The sequence below is a fragment of the Lipotes vexillifer genome, unplaced genomic scaffold, assembly GCF_000442215.2.
Source record: "Lipotes vexillifer unplaced genomic scaffold, Lipotes_vexillifer_v1.1 scaffold1094, whole genome shotgun sequence".
Taxonomy (NCBI): Eukaryota; Metazoa; Chordata; class Mammalia; order Artiodactyla; family Lipotidae; genus Lipotes; species Lipotes vexillifer.
In genome coordinates, this window is record NW_006792775.1 from 2330275 (window position 1) to 2356478 (window position 26204).

Here is a 26204-nt window from a genome sequence, read left to right on the forward strand (position 1 = left end):
GCATACAATTTTAAATGATCAGATCTGACCTTTTAAAACAGAAAAGATCCCAGGTGTACATTCACTTCATCTAATTAAAATGCTTCCTTTAGCCCAAGTCTGCCCACCTGCCCGTTAGTCTTCTAAGAAAGCCAGCCACCCGAGTAAGACAGGAAGGCAATGCAGACGGACCCTCGAAGGCATGGGGCTAACAGACCCCCAGACCATGGCTCTGCGGTGCGGAGACACAACTCTGCTCTCCCAGGAGCCACTCCCACACCACTGGCCTGCTTAGCTCAAAGCGGGCAGCCCCTGCTCTCTCCTACATGCTAACACCGCCGCCCTGGCTTCTCACAGGCTCTCCTGTTCGCACCTTCCTCCCTTGCCCCACAAAAGCCGACGGCGTCGTACGAGAGGGACTTCATGACTGGGGCAGAGCTACGAGGACCCATGACCCCCAGAGAGGGACAGGGCGGCTCCTGGGACTTGCAACGCTCACTTGGATCTACGACAGGTCCTTTTCTTATTTGAGCGGCACACTCCTCAGCAACCTTGACAGCACTTACTAACGCTGATGTGAAAACTGGTGCCAGCAGCTTCTGAGAGAGAAGATCCTGGCGCATTAAAGTTACCCCTTTATTATCTATTGGTCTGCATAGCACCTGAATTTAAAAAGTATAAACAATCAACAGACACACGTCGAGAAGAATCACAGCAGGCAGCAGACCTCGTCCTGCTGAGGCCAGCATGGCTGGGGGACCTGTGCATCCTGGTCCCAGGGCCCTCTTGTTCTGTACTCTTCCCGGGTTGGGGGGGGGGGGGGGGGGGGGGGGCGGCAGCCCCATCATCAACAAAGCTTTCACACCAGTTACATCTCTGCTACTTGGTCAGCAACAAAACACTGGGCTCAGCAAGTAGGAGCTAGATGTGGTTTCTGTCGGTTTTAAAAGCACACACGACAGACACCTGCACAAAAACACTGCTCTTCAGAAAGCCCTTGTCCAGGCCAGCACGTGCTGAGTGCGCCCGGACACTCCACCGAGTCACGACAACATGGCACTGCTACAAAGCACAGACCAGAAGTTTGGAAGTTAGGAATGAATGGGATTCCACCTTACCTAGAAACGTATGAATGATTAACAGATGGGGAAAAAAATCGAAAGGAACTGTCAGCATGAAAGAAAATGAAGTGCACAAAATTATACAGGAGGAAAGAGCCACCATTTCTCATGATACAAAGGGCTGCAAAAACATCGAGCTGGAGACGGGAAGCCTCAACGCCCAGATCTGTACCTTTAATACCCCAACACTTCTTCCTGATCTTCCTGCGCTTGTACTGGCTGTGATGTGACTGCGCCCTGAGGAGGTGCGCGTGGAGGAACGCGAGTGTCACGTCACGACCCCAGAGGACAGGACTAGGGCGTTTCGACTGCACGTGGCTGACCGAGGGGCCCTCCTCAGGCACCTCGCCCACTCCCAACCAACACAACAGACCGAAGGCTTCACGAAGGCTTAGTACTGACATGTCTCTACTTTCTGTTAAGCTATCTGTGATCACTTGGTGAGAATGCTCTTCTAGAAAACCCAGACGTGAGAGGAGACAGAAGGTTTGGCAAGGGGAGAGAGAGGACGCACAACAGGAGGAAACAAGAAATGGGGAACAGAGCAGCCGCTGTCAGTGAGACAAGCGACCAGAGACAGGGCACTTGAGTCCAGCAGTGGACACGGTAACCAGCCATCTCTGCTCTAGAAACCCCACTGTGAATGTGTGCCCCAAGCGCCCCCCGAGCGCAGAAGAACAGCCAGATACAAACACCTGGGACCGGGCACGGCACGGTTCTATTATTACCCAACAGCGAAGGGCGATCCACTCAAAGCAGGGCCCTGGGCTCGCAGCTCAGGAACTGAGCACAGGTGCGCCGTCCATACGGCGACGACCCAACAGAGAGGCTGGCTTTGAAAACATGAACATGCCCGAGCCCACTCCCAGAGCAGTATCTATAAGGCACACTGAGGATTTAAACCCACCACGAATTCTTCCCCAGAAGGAACTACTGCTGTAAGCATGCATTCATAGGAACATCTGGTGCTATGAAGTGATCAGACCCAGCTACACAATGACAGCTTAGTGCACGGTCCGCTTCAGGCACAGCGGGGGTAAACAAACCAACCAACCACGTCTACTTAAATAGAGATGAAGATTCTACAATGCCAAGTAATGTCAGTATTCTGACAGCCCGTGATACATTTGGTCCTAAGAGGCGGGTGAACTATAAATTTCACGTAAGCGATTACAGCTTCAGGACAGCGTTACAACAGTTCTGTATTTCAAATATGTGTCAAGTGGCAAAGTCCCTGATGTACGCTCATCTGAGCCCGTAAGTAAAAACTCAGACAGGCGTAAAATTAATGGGACTGCCCACCCATCCTAATTGGTTGTTTTGTTTTGTTTTTTTGCAAAGCTTCCTAATTTATTTCAAATTATCTGAGCTATCGAGACATGTCTTTTGAGTATTCTCAGCCCATGTACAATTGTAAAGTTATGCCTACAACTCCATTATCCTATCATTAACAAAACAAAACAAGCCCCCCACCAAGTCCCATCTCTGTACGTTTTCCAAAAACAAACACACAGAACAAAAAAGTTTATTCATGTTGTCAGTTAAATCATTATCTTAAAAGAATTAAAGAGATGGAATGTAAAGCTGCGCTACTGAACAAGTTTATATAAATAAGATACAGCTTTCGGGGAAAGCACTGGAAAGCAGTTTAGTATTCATGCTTAACACTCAAATTATATACCAGCTGTCTAAACAGCTCCTCATTCAAGTATTTTCCTGGTACATTTTAACTCTCCTAATTAGCGAATGACAGGTACATATCTGTACCACCACTACCTCAAAGTGGGGAACGTGTTTTAAAAGGTCCACAGTGTAGCACACACAGGCGTGGGAAGCCCCAAATAACTAACCTTGGGGTTAATTTCGGCATCGTCCTCATCTTCTCCCTCCTCATCACCTTCTAATTCCTGCATTAAAAGGAGTGAGAGCTAGTTGGACAGACAGGACTCAAGTTCTTGCAGACCCACCAGCCACAAATAAAGCAACACTCTGATTCTGAAGGAAGGCAGCTACAGTCACTGCTATAGAGCCGTATACGTCTTTAAATCCCCTCCTCTGGACACTTCTTGTTCTAGCAAATAACCCCGAAATAAACATACTGCTGAAAAAGTGGATTTTGTTTGCTAAATGCTTATTTTCTAAGATGCATTTTCATAAGCCAACTGCAGGGTCAAACTGGACACTGCTACCCATGTGCCGTGTCTTTCTGTAGTATTCAACAGGGCTGAAAGCTTCAAAGGCAGCTTCCCACGAGACGAGTCTCAAGTGGTCCCCTGACTTCATAACCTCCAGCCGCTCACGCACACAAGGCCTAAAGCAGCCCCGGGGATGATGTCTCACGAAAACCGTGTCTTACCTCCTCCTCTCCTTCCTCACCTTCTTCAAACTGAAAAGAAAGGAAACAGGTTTTTAGGTTTGTTTTTTTTTTTGCGGTTCGCGGGCCTCTCACTGCCGCGGCCTCTCCCGCTGCGGAGCGCAGGCTCCGGACGCGCAGGCTCAGCGGCCATGGCTCACGGGCCCAGCCGCTCTGCGACACGTGGGATCCTCCCGGACCGGGGCACGAACCCGCGTCCCCCGCATCAGCAGGCGGACTCCCAACCACTGCGCCACCAGGGAAGCCCGTTTTTAGGTTTTATAAAGCATGATGGCAACCTGACCCAGACACAGCCCGTCAAGCGCCCACAGGGGTATAGGGCCTAAGGAGAGTGGGAAGTGGCCTGGCCTCTCAGCAGAGGCCAGTCTGCCGCCGGCACCTCTGCTCCAAGCCAGGACCAGAACTGCGGGGCCGCTTGCTCACAAGCCCTGCCATGTTAATAGGATACCAGGTATCTAAAAACCACTCAAAACGAAGACTACGGATGGGGACGGGGTGAAGAAAGAAAACCGTTGGCTTGGGTGTGCGCTGGGTCCAACTGGGAAACTGGCTGATCTTAGCAAACCAGTAGCGTAATTTTATCACATACTGGATGGACTTTCAATGTCATTTTATAACTCGGACAAGGGGAAATCTTTAATCTGTATTTAGAAATGTAATAAAATCTTGGTGTTTAATCTTTAAAATAAGTCAGAAAAAGTGTGCATGGGAGAAACTCCAACACTGTAGCTGAATGAACATCTCAATTCAAGGTCTTGTGTGTCCAAAGACACTGCTGGCCAGGCTCTCAGCCAAGTCCCGAATATCAGACTGCTGTCAAAAGCCAAACAAAACTAAATAACCCTCGTCCCTGGTGGCTGCACTGACACAGACACATGAAGATTCAGCAAGCTTTCTCTTATAACCCTTTCTTCTTGGAGCCCCCCGCCCCCCCCCCCACACTCGTCAGCAACAACTCAAAGGGAACTCAGAAGAGTGCAGTGTGGGCAGGGCCTGGTGCGGTCGGCCTGGGATCTGACCATGTCTTGGCACCTTTTCCTCCAGGCCTCTGACAAAGAAGACCTTTCAGTGTCTTGCAGCCGACAAGACTCTCACTGCAGCATTTCAGGTCGCACTGGAACCAGCCTCACACAGGCTCAAGTGCCCATTTTCTGAGGTTCTAAGTCCATCATTTCACCCTGGCCCCATCTTCTGAGCGAGCTCTGTGCGGGCATCTCACACTCGGGCAGAGCAGAGGCTCCAGAGTGGGGTGTGCAGCCCGTGGGACGAGTGAGGCGACCCACGTTGAGTATGGAAGACGAAACCAGGACTCCTCCTCCGCCCACTTCACCCCAGAATCATGCCCAGTGTCCACATCGTCCCTAGCGTGTCTGACGTCAGTACACTCATCTCTGTCCCAGCACCACCGAGCCTCCTCTGTCAGGAGCCTGAGGAGCAGCTGGAGCGACGACCACCAGCCCCGGTCCACGCGTGGGAACCGGCAGAGCTGGGGCTGCAGCAGACGCAGGCTGACGTGAGCCCCTGGACCACACTGCGCACCTGCGGTGCCTGCACCTGCGGTACCTGCACCAAAGGCATTATGAATGAGCATGGACACGGATGTTACAGGCAAACACACTGTATTGCTCACCAGGAGTTGCTATGCTGCCTGTACTATAAATAAATATATATGCACTGCTACTTAAGTTTTTAAACTGATGGGTGTATGATCAAAAAAGTTTGAGACCACTGGTCTAGAGATGAGTTTCCCATTGTGTGTAGCCACTCGATCTTTTTTGGTCAAATTAGATAAATGCAAACCCTGGTTCCTCACCTGCCAAGGGCCGCACCTTCAATCTCCCAGAGTCACGTGGTGCCAGTCCTGCTGCAGCAGATGGGGCAGAGCACAGCTCCCTCATCACAGAAGGTGCGCTGGACAGCGTTGGTCCAGAATTTGCTGCATAACCAGCATTTCCTAAAACTTAAGTCTGAGCAGCTACCTGAGCGCTAAGATGACCCCAAACTGCGCTGTGCTGTGTGTGTCCGTGTTCCCGGATTCCCACGAGTACCTCCCAGCCCGGGGATGGACAGACCGCACCTGAGAAGCTCACCAGTGTCAGGCGATGTAGCCAGTGCGCCCTGGGCTGGCCCACTCCCGCCGCGTGGGGGCCTTCAGCACAAAGGAGGGCACGAAGCAGCTGGGACCTGCCCAGCAGCCACAACAGACCTCGCCAGAAAGGAACCTCAGAGCACTCGACACAAGGGCGCAAACAGCACCTCCGCACACTTCCAGCAACACGCCACAGGACAGACCTTCATCTCCACACAACAAACAAGAGGGCTCGCGGCAACCGGGCCTTGGTCACGATGGAGAACCATTTCAGGTGACAGCCCGGGGCAGCTAGCCAGGCTGTGCTCAGGGGTCCTGCTCCCGAGTTCTGACTGTGGGAGGGCGAGCTCCTCCGAGCAGAGGGCAAGGTGGCCTGTGTGGCCGGGCTGTTTTCCTGTGCAGTGTGGGGTTCTACTTGTTTGGGGTCAACATGCCGCATGCCAGCACAACTCGGCTCTGCTGGCCGTCGCTTGGTGAACAGGAGTTTGCTCGTGTTCAGAAGTCACCCAAAGCCACAGACACGGTGTGCAGCAGCGAAGCCCTGCGTCCTTAGAGGACATCCTGAAACCAGCCACCGGCCGGGCCCACGTGGGCGTGCGGTGCTCAGGTGCCTCAGAAAGGCCTGCGCCCCCCGCCTCTGCCATCTCCCTGCCCGGTCCGATCCTCCGGGCCCGCGGGCCACCTACGCTGTCGCCGTCCTCGGCGGCCTCCCCCGTGAAGTACAGCACGGCGCGCGGCACGACCCGCTCTCGGAAGAAGTGCCCGACCTCGAAGTCGGAGGCCAGCGCCAGCTCGGAGTCTTCATCCTGAGGGGAAAAGCGACGTGCTAACTCGCTTCAGTGCGGCAAGCGCCACACCCCCTTGCCCACGCCGCACCCCCCACTTCCAGTGACTCGGCCTATAAAGCACCCAGCGCGGGCACTGCTGGGTGACAGGCACCTCTGAGGCCAGGCCGCACCAAAGGAACCCTTGCAGCCAAATGGCAGGGAAGCGTAGGGCCCAGAGCCACGTGTGCGAGGGGGCGAGGCTCAAGGACACGCCTGCCCTCGGGTCCACCCACGGAACGCGCGCTTCTATCCCACCCCCACGGTGCAGTGAATACAAATTCACCCTTGGTTTTTAGGCAGTGAGAACAGATTAAAAAGAAAGTAGCAAACTACTCAGGAAATAAGGACCTTAACAGCAAAACAACACACTTTTTTGACAGTGACACACAACTTACCAGCGATTCTCCATCCCCTGATGCTAGAAAAAAAGACAAAACACATCTGCATTACATCGACAACCAAAACCTTCTACAGCCCACACAGGAAGCTCAGCTGACAAATAAAATGGAACATCTCACTAGAAATCGCCTAAGCGTTGTGCCTCCCCGTGGCCGGCTCCCCCCTCCCCCGCCTGCTGCAGGCTGAAGCTGTGGCCCCAGCACCGCCAGGCCCCCTTCCCTCCCCCCACCCCCAATCAAGGGCCAAAGGCCGGTACCCAGTAATGCTCACAGGCCCAGGCGGAGAAGGCCACTTTCAGAAGAGAATTTACAGACGTTTAAAGCATCAGCAGATGGAAAGGTGCACCGGCTGCCCAGACTGTGGCCGTTCAGGGCATTTGTGCTTTAAGCGGAGTTTTAACTCGTGTCCTACAAAACTACAAGCGACGTTTCGGTAGAGAAACAGGAAGCACTTTAAGGCTGTAAGTCCTCAGTGTGACTGAGGCGCTGCATCTCAGCAAGGTGGAAGCTGCATCCCTGCTTGCTTGCAACGGGGAAGGAGAGGGTAGTGTGGAGCCGCTCCTCCCGCAAACACTGCAGCACGCAGGGCGACGTCACTCGCCGACACCCACAGCAGAGGCCCACGCTCCACCCCACAGGTGAGCTGAGACTCGGTTCTGGCACCCACGGCCCTACAGACCTTGGTGCCGAGCTACAGCCCAACATGGAACCGAGGACACAGCCTCACAGCCGCGCTCAGTGAGGCCCAGGGGCGCTTCGCCAGACGCCGCGTCCCCTTGCCGGGCTCACCCTGCCTTTGTGTCTCCCTGTCGCCCCTCTGCTGCAAGCTCTGTCTCCGTGGCCAGCACAGAGGGGGGCACGCGCCATCTCAGCCACGGCGGAGCAGGTGCTGGTGTGAGCACCCCTCCCCGTGGGCGGTGGGGCCCCGAGCCTCGGCGTGTAGGAGTCCCACCTGCTGTGTAAGATGCAGGCTCGGGGACTCCGGACTCGGGCGGCAAAATCACAACAAGGATTTCCTCACTTGACTTCTGGGCCAGTTTTGTAGGATTAGAGCCAAACAGGGTGCTGGACTAGCGTTTTTCATTTCCTTCATGTCAAACAGCATCTCAGCAGTCTGGGTTTTTTCCCTTGACCACTCCATCACGCCTCCCCCACCGTCATCCTCTATTCCTTTTCACAGCATATCACTTGATATTATGTTTATTCAATTACTTTAAAAATAGTGACAGACCATAAAATTCACCCACTTTATACAATCCAATGACTTCTCATACATTTTTAGACTCGTGCACCCACAGAATACAGTTTTAGAAACCCCAAAATCACCCCCAAATTCTTGAATCCACTTGATTCCATTTTAATTGTTATTAATTCTTTAAAACATCCAAAAAAGCCACTGAATTTAGCAATCAAAGCCCCTTCGCTTCACGGTGAATTCACACAGGAAGCCTCCCATATGCCCATGTGAGGCTCTGAAAGGGATCTTCCCAAAAAAGGAAATTTAACAACTACATTTATGGCTGTTCTTGTCCCCAAAACTGATATACATTGGCATCTTCCAGGTTCAAAGACAAGTCACAGAAAATAGCCACAACAGTGAAAAACAATGGACTGAATGGTGATGGGCAGCTTGATAACTCGGCACGAGAGTCAGAGTCAAGAGGGAAGCCACCCCGTGGCCCCCGACGAACAACCCAAAGGGCCACCGATTACCTAGATCAGAGCTGGCATTTATTTCCAACTGTTTTTTGTTCACGGAAAATAAAGAGAAAATGTTTTCCCCTCATATCCATATTTTAACGCTGCCAGCGGGTCTGGTCTTCGAATTCTCAGGATCAGGAAATTATGTGGAGACTTCCAAGTAATTTTCCTCAAAACCAGCAGCTGAGCCATTACTACTTTCATCTCTCTTTCACCGGGGGGTGGGAGCAGGGAGCAGAGAACAAGCGTCCAAGCTATGATTCTGTCCTACATCTGTGTCTGTCACAATATGTAAGTCCCCAAACCCCTTGTGCTCCATCCCAAGGCTCGAAGAAAAAACCCAAAACCCCCCTGAGACGGAGGAGTGGGCTGTAGGGGTGTGAGCAGAGCAGCCACGCGGACCCCTCCCCCTGGGGGCGGGGGCATGCAGCTCCAACAGCTGCCCAGGCTCACCCTCCTGCCAGGACAGGCACCCGTGGGCCCGCCCGCTCGGCCACGGCTCCGCCCCCCAACGCATGCCAGAGGACCAGAACCGCCCTCCTGATGTTAGCAGTCATTCTGTGTGTAACCTGCAGTCACACCCCAGCCCACTCACCTTTCAGCGGACTGAAGAAGTTGAAAAAGGAATCGCTGGGGACTTGCTTGGTGATTGTTCTGACGGTGCCTCGGCCCTTATGTTTCTGCTTTTTCTTGATGGTTTTGACTGTTACATTTTTTCCTTTCTTCCAGTCAATGGTACACCTACAGGGACATGACCGTGATCACGGCGGGACACACTCCATGAGAAAAACTGGTCACATGTGTGCCCAGCAAGCAAATCACAGCTCTGTGCTTAACCCCAAAACAACTTAACAACCTGCGAGCAAGCACTCGGCACACGGTGAGCTCACGCGAAGGCCAGTGAAGGCGGAGGGCCCCGCCAGGCAGGCTGTCAGCGTGGCAGCTCCCACAGCTGCACAGCTTTAACCCCCAGACGTTTCGCAGGGGTCCTCCAACACTCTTCCCGTGACCATGCCCGCTCAAGGACTTGTCACCTGCTGCCCCTTCACAGACCCCACAGCGCACAGGAAGCCACCCGCTCAGGCGCCTGAATTCTCATGACAACTAACTACGCGAGTGGGACAAGTTGGAGAAAGCAAGCAGGTGGCTACCGCAAACACTGGTGACCGGAGCAAGACACAAATGTTCCAAGTGTGCTGAGCGGCCCTTGGTGGGGACCGCACTCTGAATCACCTTGGACCAACAGGTAAGCCCTGGCAGTGTCTGAATAGCGTCTGCGCAAGGACATGCCTGGAAAGGCAGGCCGCCTCACCCGATGGCCTGGCCGTGGGAAACAATCTACATTACTCTGGCCATTTCAGTCTAGCAGGATTTTAAGAGTTCTGTATTACTCACACAGGGAGATTCATCAGGATAAGTACTTGGTTCAGTGAATAAGGATAACTGTTTCAATCAAGAATAAAACAATTTCCCAAACCGTCTCAAACCAACCAAGAGGAGTGAACTCCAAGCCACCCTCCTTGGTGGTCCACAGGCTGCAATCACCAAGGCGCTCAGCCCTGAGGCCAACCACGCTCATGCTGCCCCACCGCGGTCAGTGCTGCCCTGCACTGACTCACTCATTCACTCAACAAATACCCGCTGAGAGGAATTTATCAGTCCAATGATCACTGCTTCTCTTGCGGTGACTGGAGATCCCAATACCCTCATTAAGACGAGGAAATCAGACCACTACCCCAAACCCTGGCCCACGTGCCCACGTGATACATTTCCCAGCACCAGTCATCACATTCCCAGAGAGAGTCTTTAATTTCCATCTTTGTCTTTTGGGCTTTTAAACAGATTAAAGGCTTTCTGCTTTATTCCTAACTTCCATCTTACTTGTAAAGTTGTAAAACCATCTCCTGCTTTTGTTTCAGAAAAAGAAGTTGAAATGGCATTTCCTTACCCGTCACAGTCAACTATTTCAGGACCTTCAAAGGAAAAGGGATCGGCCTTATCTGGCTCTGACTTCATCTTGTACGTTTTTGTCAGGACTGAATTGGTAAAGTAGTCGTTGGATTCAAAGTGGAACTCTAATACAAAAGACTGGAAAAAAAGACAAAAACTGGGCTAAGCACCACTTAAAATCTATGACTAACTAGCGACCCACTTTATGAATCACACGGTACTTACTGGAACCCAGCTCTTCCCTAAGCATGACACCACAGGCAGAAACCATGACTGAAAAGCTCAACAGGTGTTGCCACGTAAGAACTTGCTTACTGCAAAACCACCAGCACAGGTCAAGCACAGCAGCAGGCGGGCAAACGCCCATCACCCTTTGGGCCCCGCCACCGCCCCTCCCAGGGAGGACAAGCTCTCCTGAGGAGTGTGGCTTCTCCCTGCTGCCCCACCCTCCCTTCCCCAAGAGCACAGCAGGGTGGGGGTCTGGAGGCAGAAGGCGGCAGCAGAACCCTGTCCCCCCTCTCCTTTCTCTTGGGCAGAGCAGCTCCTTCTCTGCCGTGCAGCGAAAGGACCAAGACTCCACGTGGGGAGAGAAGGGGAGGCAGTGACTGGGCCTCTTCAAACCACACCAAGGACAAGTTCACCCTTCACTCACAAAGCACTCTTCAGACCTAGAGACACGCATGGGAGGAATGGACAAACGGGTGTACAGAGCACTAGTAACAAATCAGAAGATATTCGTGTGCACAGTAACAAAATAAATGAAAAATAAAATGAGACGGCCCCTTTCTGTGCAAAATGTCCGAAGAACACATGGTACTGGCAGGTGTTTTGGGAAGCCAGGGGCACTCATATACCGTAAAGGGCTTTGTGAAGGGCAATTTGGCAATATCAAAATATTAACAAAATAAAAAACATTCTGGGACCCAATAATTCTGTTTTGAGGAATGCGTCCTGTTTCAAAAAGCTACCTGGATGGATGCAGCAGCATGTCCAAAGATACTGACCTCAGCCCTTCTGACAAGACAACCTGGGGGAAGTAAATAACAGTCTAAAGGACCGGCTCTGGGTCTGGACAGCCTCTGCCTGTCAGTGCTGTGTGATTCTGGGAAGCTATTCAACGTCCCTATGCTTTCGTTTCCTCACCTGCAAAATGGAATAAACAACCCTTTCTCTCCATGAGTCCACTTGAGGATTAATCTATGGAAGCACTTAGAACAGGGCCAGGTTTACAGGCATTACTTGCTAAATGTTAGCTATTTCTATTTTTATTGTAATGGTACAACCATCAGTTGAGAAAACAATTAAGAAGACTAAAAACAAGCCACTTCCACGAGGGGAAGTGAAATAAGAACTCCCCCAAAAGGGGGATGAGGAAGAAAAGGGCCACAAGGGCCTGGGACGTACAGACACAAGCAGCCAAGAGGGTCGGAGGCGGTCCTGTCAGTGCTCAGAAGGGATGGCAGGGATCTGGCCAGGTCTCCACTGACCCCTGCCAGCATGGTGTGGGCTGGAGGGGAAGGGAGGTCAACACCCACAAGTCACTAGGCTGGCAAAACCAAAGTGCAGCGAAGACAGGAAGGCAGCTCTGGGGAATCAGAACATCGGCGGAATCCCTCTCCATGGCTCTCCTGAAGCTGACCCCAGGCCCCATAAACCCGATCTTTATCTTGGACTTCAGTCGGTGGAGACTGCTATTACTTGAGAACTGCTGAGGGTGGTGACCACAGGTGTGGATGACCCACCCTGGGGACTGGGCTGGGCTAACGAATGGCACTGTTCTATTCCGTCCTTCATTACGTCCATATAGATACGGACAGAATTATTTATTTTCCTCTCTCTCCCCATGTCCTTCTCCTGCCATTTCTCCAAACCAAGGCTGCTGCTTGCTTTCTTCGTATCTTCCTACTTTCCCTATAGGCCTCTGTTTAGTCAAGAATGAGTCAAACACAACTGGGGATGATTTACAGGAAGTGTCTAACGGTCCAACAGAACAGGGCCCAAGGACGAGGAGACCTCATTCACACCCCCCTACAGCCAAGTCAGCCCTGAACATATGACAAATGCCCAGCCACACTCGCAATTAAGTGTAAAATTCCATCTCTTCTGCCCAGCAAAGTAAACACGGCTGCTACTGTCTTTGCCGACATTTGTGCTGAGAAGAGAGGAGGCAGTCCCCAGGCCAACGCTGCCCATGTGGTCAAAGCAGACAACTCAAGTCCAGGCAAACGACATACGGGGATTCTCTGTACTGTTGCTGCAGTGCTGCTCTAAGCTTGAAATTATTTCAACATAGAAAGAAACCAAAAGATGTTATTATTACAAAAAGAAAAGTGTAAAAAGATACCACTAGCATCATCAGGAGTGTAAATTGAACCACCTTTGGGCCTTAAAAAGGTTTGTCTCCTTCGACCCAGTAATTACACTAAAAGGAACCTAAACTGAGGAAATCATCAGAAATTTAAACAAAAGCTTGGGGCACAAGTAAGCTGATCATAACGCAACAATTTATAACGGGGTGGTGGTGGCAGTGGCATATTCTGGGGAATGTTGAACCTTTTTTTTTTTTTTGCGGTACGCGGGCCTCTCACCGCTGTGGCCTCTCCTGTTGCGGAGCACAGGCTCCGGACATGCAGGCTCAGCGGCCATGGCTCACAGGCCCAGCCGCTCCGCGGCATATGGGATCTTCCCAGACCGGGGCACGAACCTGTGTCCCCAACATCGGCAGGCAGACTCTCAACCACTGCGCCACCAGGGAAGCCCTGTTGAACCTTTTTATAGCCAACAGATGCAGCAACTATTTTCCACCCCGTAGGGCCTACATGAGGTGAAGAGAGCAGTGCAACACTGTCCACACACTGGGATTCCACTTTGCTGAGGTACAAACAAGGTGACCCTGGAGAGTGACCCTGGGGAGGGGCAAACACCCTGGCTGTGTTTCCCTCTGAAGTAAGGTGGTTTCATTTTGTTTTCTTTAGACATTTTATTTATTTGTTGATTGACTGATTGATTGCTGCATTGGTTCTCTGTTGCTGTGCGGGCTTTCTTTAGTTGTGGCGAGTGGGGGCTGCTCTTGGTTGTGGTGTGCGGGCTTCTCATTGCGGTGGCTTCTCGTTGAGGAGCACAGGTTCTAGGCGTGCAGGCTCAGTAGTTGTGGCTCGTGGGCTCTAGAGTGCAGGGTCAGTAGTTGTGGCGCACGGGCTTAGTTGCTCCACGGCATGTGGGATCCTCCCGGACCAGGGCTCGAACCCCGTGTCCCCTGCACTGGCAGGCAGGGACGACCCCGTTTCATAACAATTTTAAAAAGCGCAGAGACTATGGGTAAATTCACTAAGCTGCTGACAGTTATCTCTAAAAGACAGAGTGCACAGCGTTCTGTACACTTCTCTGTACTTTCTAACTTTTCTTATGCAAGCACGTATGACTTTCACGATGGCTTACAGTCTACCACAGCTAGGGCTCTAGCCTGTCTATGGGCCACGGAAGAGACCGAGGAAAATATAAGACAGATGGGTTGAGGAAGAAAGGGAATGGACCAAGGAAATCATCAAACAGGTGCGTGCATGTGCGCGCGCGCACGCACGACGCACACCACACACACACACACACACACACACACACGCGCGCGCGCAAAGAGAATTCACACCCATCACAGCAAACTACAGCACTCTGCCACAGGAGGCCTCTAGGGGACGCTGTGGCCAAGCCTCGCACAGGTGAGGAGCGATTACTGGGAAGAAACTGACAAGAGGAAGGCCCTGCAATAACCTGGGTGCGGTAGGAAAGAAGGGGCTCCCTCAGCTACCAGACTGACCCCCAACCTGTGAGAAGGCATCACTCTGGCTGGTGCCCACACCCCACCTGCGGAGGGATGTGTGAATGTCACCTCCAGAGTGGAGCAGACCAGGAAAGGGACAGATACAGGTGTGTGTGCCCCCACCCCTTGCCCCCAGCAGGCATCACCTGCAGGCCAGGGTACAGGGAATCCCGCTCACAGTGCTCTGTGGTGGGGAAGTGGGAAGAGACCGGGCCTCAGCCCCACGGCCCTCAGGCACTGTGTCTTCAAAACCTGAAACCAAGAGCCACCAGGCAGGCAGTCAGTTGTGTGGTGCTGGAATTGCTGTGGCACTGGAATGGAACCCACCAGCCACAGGTAGACCGGGAGGTCACGAACAGTGCTCCCCGAGGACCCCAGCACAGGCATCACCGTCTCAAGGCTGCTTCGCAGAAAAGGAAAGGCTGGCTTAGGTCAAACTCCCCTCACTAACTGGCAGGCAGCCTACAAGAGCAAGTATTCTGGATAGATGTGTTTCCAGACAAATCAAAGAGCAGGGAAACATGTTTTCAGTCTTATGTATCCGCAGGGATTCTTGAAGGTAAAACCTAGTACATTTCCTTCACCAGTATCTTGGATTTCTGTTAAAGTGCTGCTTATATTTGAATACGTACCAACCATCCTTTGCAGCCTGTTTTACATACATTCCACCCTCACAAACCTGGGAGATGCTTAGGAGGAGGATGACATCACCCCATCTGACAGAGGAAACAAACTAGCCCAGAAACCACAGCATGGCACAGTGGATGCCACGTCGGAGGAGTCCCCTCCTGTGCCTGACTCCTGAGCCTGCCCCCGAACAGCTGGTGGACTGAGTTACTGTCCGGCTGTGCACACTGCCGGGTGAGGCCCAGGAACGCGATGTGAGAACACACGTCTCACTCCAGTCACCCAACAAGTGAATGGCCCGGTGTGGATTTCTGGCTCTAAGCCCTTTACCCTTAGTGGCCTGAGCCTTTCTGACACCAGCCAGGAGTTCAAATAATCAATACTCACCATAGGCTGTCCAGGGTCTGAAAATTTCACTTTGATATCCTGCAGGTGTTTCAAGATTGGCTCATCATATTCCTAACCATAAAGAGAAGAAAAGAAAGTTCTGGTGAGCTTTTACAGACAACACACATGTTCTCACTGAGTCACTGTTGCATCTACTCCTAGACACTGGATAATCAGCCCTGTTGGAATTCTATCCTTGTCACTCCCAGGAAGCCACCCAAATTTGTTCAGTCACTAGCAGTCTTAGGGTGGCAGCAATGAGGTGCCACCTTTGTCTGGCACGGAGCACTGGTAACCACCAATGCCAAGCCAGAAGGGCATCGCGTTCATTGCCAGGGGCAAGAGCCCTGACTGATTTCACAGCCCCACCAGCTGCCAGTATAGACAGGGTCGGAAATGCCGTCAATTAAGACTGCTGGTCCTCAGCATCTCCTAAGAGACAGAATCAGAAGAAATGCCTGGACAAGCTACCGACCTTGGCAGCCAATTCCCCTCGCTTAGGGCACGTGGTGATAAATATCCCAAATCCAACAACACACACAGTCAAGGACACTCACAAAGCAGGTCTGAGATCTAATGGCAGGCACTACGGAAGAGCCTCTAACGATGGCTCTATGCCTTTACGAGTCATCGTTATGCAAACACGGAAGTTCACCAGGGCCTGTCGTTTGAGAAAGGCCAAGTGAGGAAAACTCAGGAAAAAAAAAAAAAATCACAGGACCTGAAACCCAGTGACCACATACTCACGAGAGGTGCTTTATTTGTGAAACAGTCACTCCACCCTGGAGTCTGGGGACTGGACCAAAAGGATGTCCTGAGGTTCCGCTGAGCCTGATAACTACCAACTTCCCAATTTTAAATTCTTTCTGCGTCACAGGCAGACCTCGTTCAACGCCCTTCACTTTACTGTGCTTCACGGATATTTTGGTGGTTTTGGGGTTTTTTGTTGTTGTTGCTCTTGTTGCAAATTGCAGGTCTGTGACAACCCTGCACTGTCAGACAACGGTTAGGAGTTTTTAGCAATGAAGCATTTTTAAATTGAGGTGCGTACACTTTCGAGACATAACTGCTATTGCACACTTAGCAGACAGATTACAGTACAGTGTAAACCTAACTTTTATGACGCACCGGGGAACCAAAAAATTCATGCGACTCACTTTAATGCTACATTCACTTTAGTGCAGGGGTCTGGAACCAAACCCACAATGTCTCCGAGGTCTGCCTGCATAGAACAAACCAAAAAAAAGAGCAGTAACAAAGGCACCTTCCAAGTCTCTAGACAAAAAGTCCAAGGCAGTTTTCAAAGAAGGCCACATCAGTCTGAGAGGTCAAGTCCTAAATTCTAGAACCAGAAAACACCTGGCTCCAAGATCACTGGTATCACTGACTGAGCACGTATGCCTAGTTCTGGAATCGCCAAGGCGAACGTATCACCAGTATGTTTCCCAGATGCGCGGCACTGGGACCTTCGAGCTCACCGCAGTGAAGCAGCAGCACTGGCGCCGCCCCAGAGCCAGGAGGCGGCCATCACGCTCCTGATCTCCTCCAACAGCCCCGTGGCTTGAGGGCCAGGGGCCTTCTGTGGCCCAGACCACGACGGAAAGCCCTAAGTTAGCAGGCCCGAAACTCAGGGCCAACAGTGGAAGCAACTCAGGGACTGACTTAAAGCTGCTCTCCCTAAGTTTCAAAACTCTGCTTTTGGACCTATCTTGGCCACCACCAACAGAGAACCCAAGGACCTACAGCCAAACCCACCTTTGGAACTTAACGTCTGACCAAAATGGAACCAGTACCATTACTTGCTTCAGGTTATAAACGGCCCGAACCAGATTTCATCTCTCTCTGCATACTAAATGAGTACTCAAAAAATGACACGCCTTTTTACAACTGTAACACAAAAAGCAGCGAGACACTCTGTGGCATAAACACTGAAGCACTGATACGAAGACAGAGGTGCTGGGAGAATGGAAGAGTCACCTCATTCAAGTACAGCTGACTGTACTTGAAACCAAAGAAATGCTACAGACAAAGCAGCAGCGCCATCCCTGGGTTACTAACTGGCTGGCCGGGCAACACCAGGAGCCAGGTCCCCCAATCAAGCCGCCTAACCGGCACCAAAAAGCCTACCTCGTGACACCCCTGCCACCACTCACAGTGCGCCCCCAACCTGCAGCACGGGCATCACCTGGGGGACACGTCAGAAACGAAGATCCTCAGGCCCCACCCAGACCTACTGACTCAGAGCCTGCACTTCCACGAGACGTCCCAGTGACAGGTACACGCACCCTTCTCCATCTGCCCTGCCGGCACACGGGGATTCTCAGCCCTTGGGGGTACACTGGAATCATGGGAGAGCTTCTGCAAACACCTCAAACTCTCGCCGACCTGCGGGTGGGGAGGCACTGATGCTGCTATTTAGTTTTAAAAGTTGCCCAAGTGACTAACCTACAGGCAGGGTGAGAATCTGGTTCTAGCATATATTACTCAATTTTCCCAATAAATTTCTGGCTCATGACGTTCTAGTCTCTAGTATTCTTGGTCTAGTATGCTTTCTTTCTTTTCTTTGTTTTGGCCACGCCGCTCGGCTTATGGGATCTTAGTTCCCGAACCAAGGACTGAGCCCGGGCCCTGGCAGTAAAAGGGCCAAGTCCTAACCACTGGACCGCCGGGAATTCCCAATGGTCTAGTACTCTTAAACCGCACCTTTTCGCATGAGACAAGAAAACACAGGCATTGTTAAGTCATGTATTTTAAATGGTCCCCCCGTCTGGAAGGGGAGTAAGAAACGCATCCCCTCCACCTTTTCTTCAGTTCTGGCTTACAGATAAGCACTGAACAAGGCGGGCAGCAGACGTAGCAACACAGCAACTCTCTGGAACCATTCTAACTGCAGCTGTGAAACCTCTGCAAAGTGCAGTAGAGCGAGCTAGCTGCCCGCCACCTGTGGCCGTGCTCTGACATAAAAGCACTGCGCTGACCCGTCTGGAATAAGTCCAAATGCAGAGATGGCCCCCTCTGTGGACTTCTGAGCAGTACCTATTTCTGAATTCTGGAAACTTCTACCATAACTGAGCTCAGGGAAAGTCACATTTGTTACTTTTTAACTGGTTCACCATTTCATTAGAGAAAGCTCAACAAGGCAAGACAAAGAAAGTTTGACCATTCCCATTTTAAAAAAAAGACTTTTTCAAGGAAAATGATTAGAAATTATTAGCAGCTTGTTAAATATTTGTACAATTAGCAAGGCGGCACAATAGGCCCATTTCAAATTTTAAAAATCAAAACGGAAGACTGCGTGCCAGCGAGCGTGCGCCTGTGTGTAAACGCGCTCACGGGTACACGTGCACACGCGCACGCGCGCTTCACCGCTCAGTACCAACTCCTCTACTCTCTCCCCTCGTCCTCACACTTCTCGCTTGTCCACATCACTGTGAGGCAGAGAAGGGTCTGGAATCTGTTAACAAGCTTCCTGGGGTGAGACAACAGACACTTTACAGGAGACAAAGCGACCCTAAGCTCGGCGGAGGTTCCGCGTGGCAGGCCTTTCCGTGAGGGCCGCTACACGAGGGCGCACGGGGGCTCCAGCTGCAGCCAGGCCTCCCGGGGACCCTGACTCCTCTGAGTTATGGTCACAGAAGGCGCCTTTCCACCCACAATCAACAATTGCTAGACATGCTGTTGAAAGTTCACAAATAAATAATGTCTTCTCTAAAGTGGGAATGTGCCTGTGTGCTTACCTGAACTAACTCACTTAGCATCTCTACATTTCGGAAGATGGTAAACCAGAACTCTGGGATTCCTTTGGGGTTTGGCTCTTCTGCTGCTGCTGCTTCTTTTTCTGCTATGACTGCTTTATTTGTTATGTCTCCCTAGAAAAATAAGATGCAAAATTGGATACTTATCATGAAGCAACAACTTTACAAATAACTGAATGGCTTAATACAGACCATATTTTCAGAATCCCATGTAAACTTCTATCAAAAACCCTTGCTCTTTGAAACTGCATCTCCAAGACCACTGTGCCCATCACAGTTTCCAATGTCTCTGAGGAACAAAGCATTTAAGGCATTCCAGCCAGACGTAACTCCATGATGTAACTTTAGATCAAGGGGAAAAGAGCTGAAGAGCTGATACAATGCCCCCCCCGACTTGGGGGGCACTGGCTCGCTGTCCCTCCTGGGATAACCACCAGAGGGATACTCCAGGATCTCCAGCAACAAGAAACTGCCCCGCAAGCTGCATGTCCAATGATACGGAGATGTCGGGACAGAGGCACCATGCGAACATCAGGGGGGGTGACAAGAAAGGCGATGTGGCCACGAGGAGGGTAGTCTTTTCTAACATCACAGGCCTGACATGTGATTCTTAGGAGGACATGATCACAAAGGGCTTTTTAAGTTAACAGGGGCAGATTTTCCTCGCACAATGAAGAACTGATTCACAACTATATTGATCCACCGGCATGGCTTCAACTACGCTAGACTCTACATGTTTTTAAAAGATCAGAAAGATGTATAGCTACCAAAACTAACATACACTTAAAAAAACAAAAACAAAAAAACCCCGGAAGTTGATACTATAGGATAGAAAAGCCACTCCCAAATGTAAAATCAGGTCAACAAAGTTCACCTTGTCGTTCTGTGACTTTCCGTGGCACTGGAAAGATGCCCGTCACCAAAAAAAAGGCTGCAAGCAGGTGATGGACAGGGCACGTGACCAAAAGGACCATTTACCAAAAATGTAAAGTGGCGAGAGAGGCACTGCGGCTACTTCACTGTCACCGCTGGTCCCCGAGAAGGACGGCACGGATGTTTCCAGTGTGCTCTCCCCACCACAGCCCACCCTCTAGTACCTGCCCTTCCATAGACACAGCTGTGCTCTCCCTTGTGGGTTTTTGCTTTCTCTCGACTAAGACTTTTTCTGATGTTTTAATCTCCACTGCCCTGATCGCTTCCTTATCTCACTGTACCACTGTGCAGAGGGGCCACAGACGGCTGAGAAAGGTGTCTGGCTCACCATATTAACTAACAGAACCAAGCTGTCCGGTTTCACTGCCATAAAGAAATCTAAACACCCAACCTAAGGCTGAAGCCGCACCTACCGTTAGGAGCTCTTTTCTTTGTAAAAGAAACCCATCAAATTTCTTTTTTTTCCCCACCAGCCGCGCTGCACGGGATCTCAGTTCCCCAGACCAGGGATTTAACCCAGGCCACAGCAGTGAAAGTGCAAAATCCTAACCACTAGATCACCACCCCAAAGCATCTTATTTCTAACAGCATTGAAACAGAACACAAGTGGCGCTCATTAAAAAAAACTTACGGCCAATTTGTCCTCCTCTTCATTCTCACTGTGCCATTCGGATTCTGCGTCTGTCGGCTCGGCATCACCAGTGATGAATTCCCTTCTCTAAGTAAAAACGAGATCTTCTTACTGTTACATTCAGTTACTCAGAAACTTGAGAGTAAAGACAGTGAACTTGTAAAAAATGTGTATAAAAAGACTGAAAACTGGATGCTTTTATAGCTTAAGATTCTAAGTTTTGGGGCTTAAAGAATAACATTCGGGGAGACATTCAAGATGGCAGAGGAGTAAGACACGGAGATCACCTTCCTCCCCACAAAGACATCAAAAATACATCTACATATGGAACAACTCCTACAGAACACCTACTGAACGCTGGCAGAAGACCTCAGACTTCCCGAAAGGCAAGAAACTCCCCACGTACCTGGGTAGGGCAAAAGAAAAAAGGAAAAACAAAGACAAAAGAATAGGGACGGGACGCGCACCTCGGGGAGGAAGCCGTGGAGGAGGAAAGGTTTCCACACACTAGGAAGCCCCTTCGCGGGCGGAGACTGCAGGGGGCGGAGGAGGGAAGCTTCAGAGCCACGGAGGAAAGCGCAGCCACAGGGGTGCGGAGGGCAAAGCGGAGAGATTCCCCGCACAGAGGATCGGTGCCGACCAGCACTCACCAGCCCGAGAGGCTTGTCTGCTCACCGCCGGACGGGTGGGGGCTTCAGTCAGAGCGCAGGGAGAGGACTGGGGTTGGCTGCGTGAACACAGCCTGCAGGGGGCTAGTGCACCACAGCTAGCCGGGAGGGAGTCCGAGAAAATGTCTGGACCTGCCTAAGAGGCAAGAGACCATTGTTTCGGGGTGCGCGAGGAGAGGGGATTCAGAGCACTGCTTAAGCGAGCTCCAGAGACGGGTGCGAGCCGCAGCTATCTGCGCGGACCCCAGAGACGGGCATGGGACGCAAAGGCTGCTGCTGCCACCAAGAAGCCTGTGTGCAAACACAGGTCACTATCCACACCGTCCCTCCCGGGAGCCTGTGCAGCCCGCCACTGTCAGGGTCCTGTGATCCAGAGACAACTTCCCCGGGAGAACACACGGTGTGCCTCAGGTGGTTGTAATGTCACCTCACATTCCGTACCCCTCCCTCCCCCCAGCCCGAGTGAGTCAGAGCCCCCTAATCAGATGCTCCTTTAGCCCTGTCCTGTATGAACGATACGCCCTCAGGTGACCTATATGCAGAAGCGGGGCCTATACAAAGCTGAACCCCGGGAGCTGTGTGAACAGAGAAGAGAAAGGGAAATCTCTCCCAGCAGCCTCAGGAGCAGCAGATTAAATCTCCACAATCAACTTGATGAACCCTGCATCTGTGGAATACCTGAACAGACAACAAATCATCCCAAAATTGAGGGGATGGACTTTGAGAGCAACTGTACACTTGGGGTTTGCTTTCTGCATCTAATTTGTTTCCAGTTTTATGTTTATCTTAGTTTAGTATTTAGAGTTTATAATCATTGGTAGATTTGTTTACTCATTTGGTTGCTGTCTTCCTTCTTTTTTAATATACGTATATATATATATATATATATATATATATTTTCCCTTTTTCTCCTCTTGTGAGTGTGTATGTGTATGCTTCCTTGTGTGATTTTGTCTGTATAGCTTTGCTTTTACCATTTGTCCTAGGGTTCTGTCTTTTTTTTTTTTTTTAAAGTATAGATTTTAATGCTTGCTATCATTGGTGGATTTGTTTTTTGGTTTGGTTGCTCTCTTCTTTCTTGTTTTCTTCTTCTTTTTAAATTACTTTAAACATTTTTTTATTTTTATTAATTTATTTTTAGTTTTAATAAATCTCTCTCTCCTCTCTCCTCTCTCTCTCTCTCTCTGTCTCTCTGAGTCTCTCTCTTTCTTTTTCATTCTTTTTTTCTCCCTTTTCTTCTGAGCCGTGTGGCTGTCAGGGCCTTGGTGCTCCAGCTGGGTGTCAGACCTGTGCCTCTGAGGTAGGAGAGTTCAGGACACTGGTCCACCAGAGACCTCACGGGCTCACGTAATATCAAACAGTAAAAGCTCGCCCAGAGATCTCCATCTCAACGCTAAGGCCCACCTCCACTCAACGACCAGCAAGCTCCAGCGCTGGACACCCTATGCCAAACAACTAGCCAGATAGGAACGCAACCCCACCCATCAGCAGAGAGGCTGCCTAAAATCATAAAAAAGTCACAGACACCCCAAAACACACCACCAGATGCAGTCCTGCCCACCAGAAAGACAAGATCCAGCCTCATCCACCAGAACACAGGCACCAGTCCCCTCCCCCAGGAAGCCTACAAAACCCACTGAACCAGTCTTACCCACTGAGGTCAGACACCAAAAACAACGGGAACTATGAACCTGCAGCCTGCGAAAAGGAGACCCCAAACACAGTAAGATAAGGAAAAGGAGAAGACAGAGAAATATGCAGCAGATGAAGAAGCAAGGTAAAAACCCACCAGACCAAACAAATGAAGAGGAAACAGACAGTCTACCTGAAAAAGAATTCAGAGCAATGATAGTACAGGTGATCCAAAATCTTGGAAATGGAATGGAGAAAATACAAGAAACGTTTAACAAGGACCTAGAAGAACTAAAGAGCAAACAAACAATGATGAACAACATGCTAAATGAAATGAAAAATACTCTAGATGGGATCAATAGCAGAATAACTGAGGCAGAAGAACGGGTAAGTGACCTGGAAGATAAAATAGTGGAAATAACTACCGCAGAGCAGAATAAAGAAAAAAGAATGAAAAGAATTGAGGACAGTCTCAGAGACCTCTGGGACAACATGAAACACACCAACATTCGAGTAACAGGGGTACCAGAAGAAGAAGAGAAAAAGAAAGGGACTGAGAACATATTTGAAGAGATTATAGTTGAAAACTTCCCTAACATGGGAAAGGAAATAGTTAATCAAGTCCAGGAACTGCAGAGTCCCATACAGGATAAATCCAAGGAGAAACACGCCAAGACACATATTAATCAAACTATCAGAAATTAAATACAAAGAAAAAATATTAAAAGCAGCAAGGGAAGAACAACAAATAACATACAAGGGAATCCCCATAAGGTTAACAGCTGATCTTTCAGCAGAAACTCTGCAAGGCAGAAGGGAGTGGCAGGACATATGTAAAGTGATGAAAGGGAAAAACCTACAACCAAGATTACTCATCCCGGCAAGAATCTCATTCAGATTTGACAGAGAAATTAAAACCTTTACAGACAAGCAACGAAGAGAATTCAGCACCACCAAACCAGCTTTACAACAAATGCTAAAAGAACTTCTCTAGGCATGAACACAAGAGAAGGAAAAGACCTACAATAACAAACCCAAAACAATTAAGAAAATGGTAATTACAGGAACATACATATCGATACCTACCTTAAATGTAAATGGATTAAATGCTCCAACCAAAAGATACAGACTGGATGAATGGATACGAAAACAAGACCTGTATACATGCTGTCTACAAGTGACCCACTTCAGACCTAGGGACACATACAGACTGAAACTGAGGGGATGGAAAAAGATATTCCATGCAAATGGAAATCAAAAGAAAGCTGGAGTAGCAATTCTCATATCAGACAAAATAGACTTTAAGATAAAGACTATTACAAGAGACAAAGAAGGACATTACATAGTGACCAAGGGATCCATCCAAGAAGAAGATATAACAATTGTACATATTTATGCACCCAACACAGGGGCACCTCAATACATAAGGCAAATGCTAACAGCCATAAAGGGGAAATCGACAGTAACACAATCATAGCAGGGGACTTTAACACCTCACTTTCACCAATGGACAGAAGATCATCCAAAATGAAAATAAATAAGGAAATACAAGCTTTAAATGATACATTAAACAAGATGGACTTGATATTTATAGGACATTCCATCCAAAAACAACAGAATACACTTTCATCTCAAGTGCTCATGGACCATTCTCCAGGATAGATCATATCTTGGGTCACAAATCAAGCCTTGGTAAATTTAAGAAAACTGAAATTATATCAAGTATCTTTTCCAACCACAACGCTATGAGACTAGATATCAATTACAGGGAAAAATATGTAAAATAAAACCTAAATACATGGAGGCTAAACAATACGCTACTAAGTAACCAAGAGATCACTGAAGAAATCAAAGAGGGAATAAAAAAAATACCTAGCAACAAATGACAATGAAAACATGACGACCCAAAACCTATGGGATGCAGCAAAAGCAGTTCTAAGAGGGAAGTTTATAGCAATACAATCCTACCTCAAGAAACAAGAAACAGGGCTTCCCTGGTGGCGCAGTGGTTGGTTTGTGTCCCGGCCCAGGAAGATCCCACATGCCGCGGAGTGGCTGGGCCCGTGAGCCACGGCCACTGAGCCTGCACGTCCGGAGCCTGTGCTCCACGACGGGAGAGGCCACAATAGTGAGAGGCCCGCGTACCGCAAAAAAAAAAAAAAAAAAAAAAAAGAAACAAGAAACATCTCAAATAAACAGCCGAACCTTACACCTAAAGCAATCAGAGAAAGAACAAAACCCCCCCCAAAATTAGCAGAAGGAAAGAAATCATAAAGATCAGATCAGAAATAAATGAAAAAGAAATGAAGGAAACCACAGCAAAGATCAATAAAGCTAAAAGCTGGTTCTTTGAGAAGATAAACAAAATTGTAAAACCATTAGCCAGACTCATCAAGAAAAAGAGGGAGAAGACTCAAATCAACAGAATTATAAATGAAAAAGGAGAAGTAACAACTGACACTGCAGAAATACAAAGGATCATGTATTACAAGCAACTATATGCCAATAAAATGGACAACGTGGAAGAAATGGAAACGTTCTTAGAAAAGCACAACCTTCCGAGACTGTACCAGGACGAAACAGAAAATATAAACAGACCAATCACAAGCACTGAAATTGAAACTGTGATTAAAAATCTTCCAACAAACAAAAGCCCAGGACCAGATGGCTTCACAAGCAAATTCTATCAAACATTTAGAGACGAGCTAACACCCATCCTTCTCAAAATCTTCCCAAATATAGCAGAGGGATGAATACCCCCAAACTCATTCTATGAGGCCACCATCACCCTGATACCAAAACCAGACAAACATGTCACAGAGAAAACAAACTACAGGCCAATATCACTGATGAACAGCGATGCAAAAATCCTCAACAAAATACTAGCAAACAATCCAAGAGAACATTAAAAGGATCATACACCACGATCAAGTGCGGTTTATCCAAGGGATGCAAGGATTCTTCAGTATATGCAAATCAATCAATGTGATAGACCACATTAACAAATTGAAGGAGAAAAACCATACGATCATCTCAACAGATGCAGAAAAAGCTTTCAACAAAATTCAACACCCACTTTTGATAAAAACTCTCCATAAAGTAGGCACAGAGGGAACTTACCTCAACATGATAAAGGCCATATATGACAAACCCACAGCCAACATCATTCTCAATGGTGAAAAACTGAAACCATTTCCAAGATCAGGAAAAAGACAAGGTTGTCCACTCTCACCATTATTCAACATAGCTTTGGAAGTTTTAGCTACATCAGAGAAGAAAAAGAAATAAAAGGAATCCAAACTGGAAAAGAAGTAAAGC

At 49.4% G+C, this 26204-nt stretch overlaps 1 protein-coding gene across 1 annotated transcript in view; it reads right to left on the reverse strand.

Moving 5' to 3' along the window:
* Nucleotides 1–26204, reverse strand: part of NAP1L4 (nucleosome assembly protein 1 like 4) — a 43372-nt gene that overhangs the window by 2481 nt on the left and 14687 nt on the right. Inside the window, exons 5-13 of the mRNA XM_007465960.1 lie at nt 20587–20673; nt 19005–19136; nt 15268–15339; nt 10438–10577; nt 9085–9230; nt 6786–6808; nt 6250–6369; nt 3457–3486; nt 2951–3007 (exon numbers count right to left, since the gene is read on the reverse strand). Of these exons, the coding sequence (XP_007466022.1) occupies nt 2951–3007; nt 3457–3486; nt 6250–6369; nt 6786–6808; nt 9085–9230; nt 10438–10577; nt 15268–15339; nt 19005–19136; nt 20587–20673 (807 nt within the window). The remainder of the gene's footprint in view (nt 1–2950; nt 3008–3456; nt 3487–6249; nt 6370–6785; nt 6809–9084; nt 9231–10437; nt 10578–15267; nt 15340–19004; nt 19137–20586; nt 20674–26204) is intronic.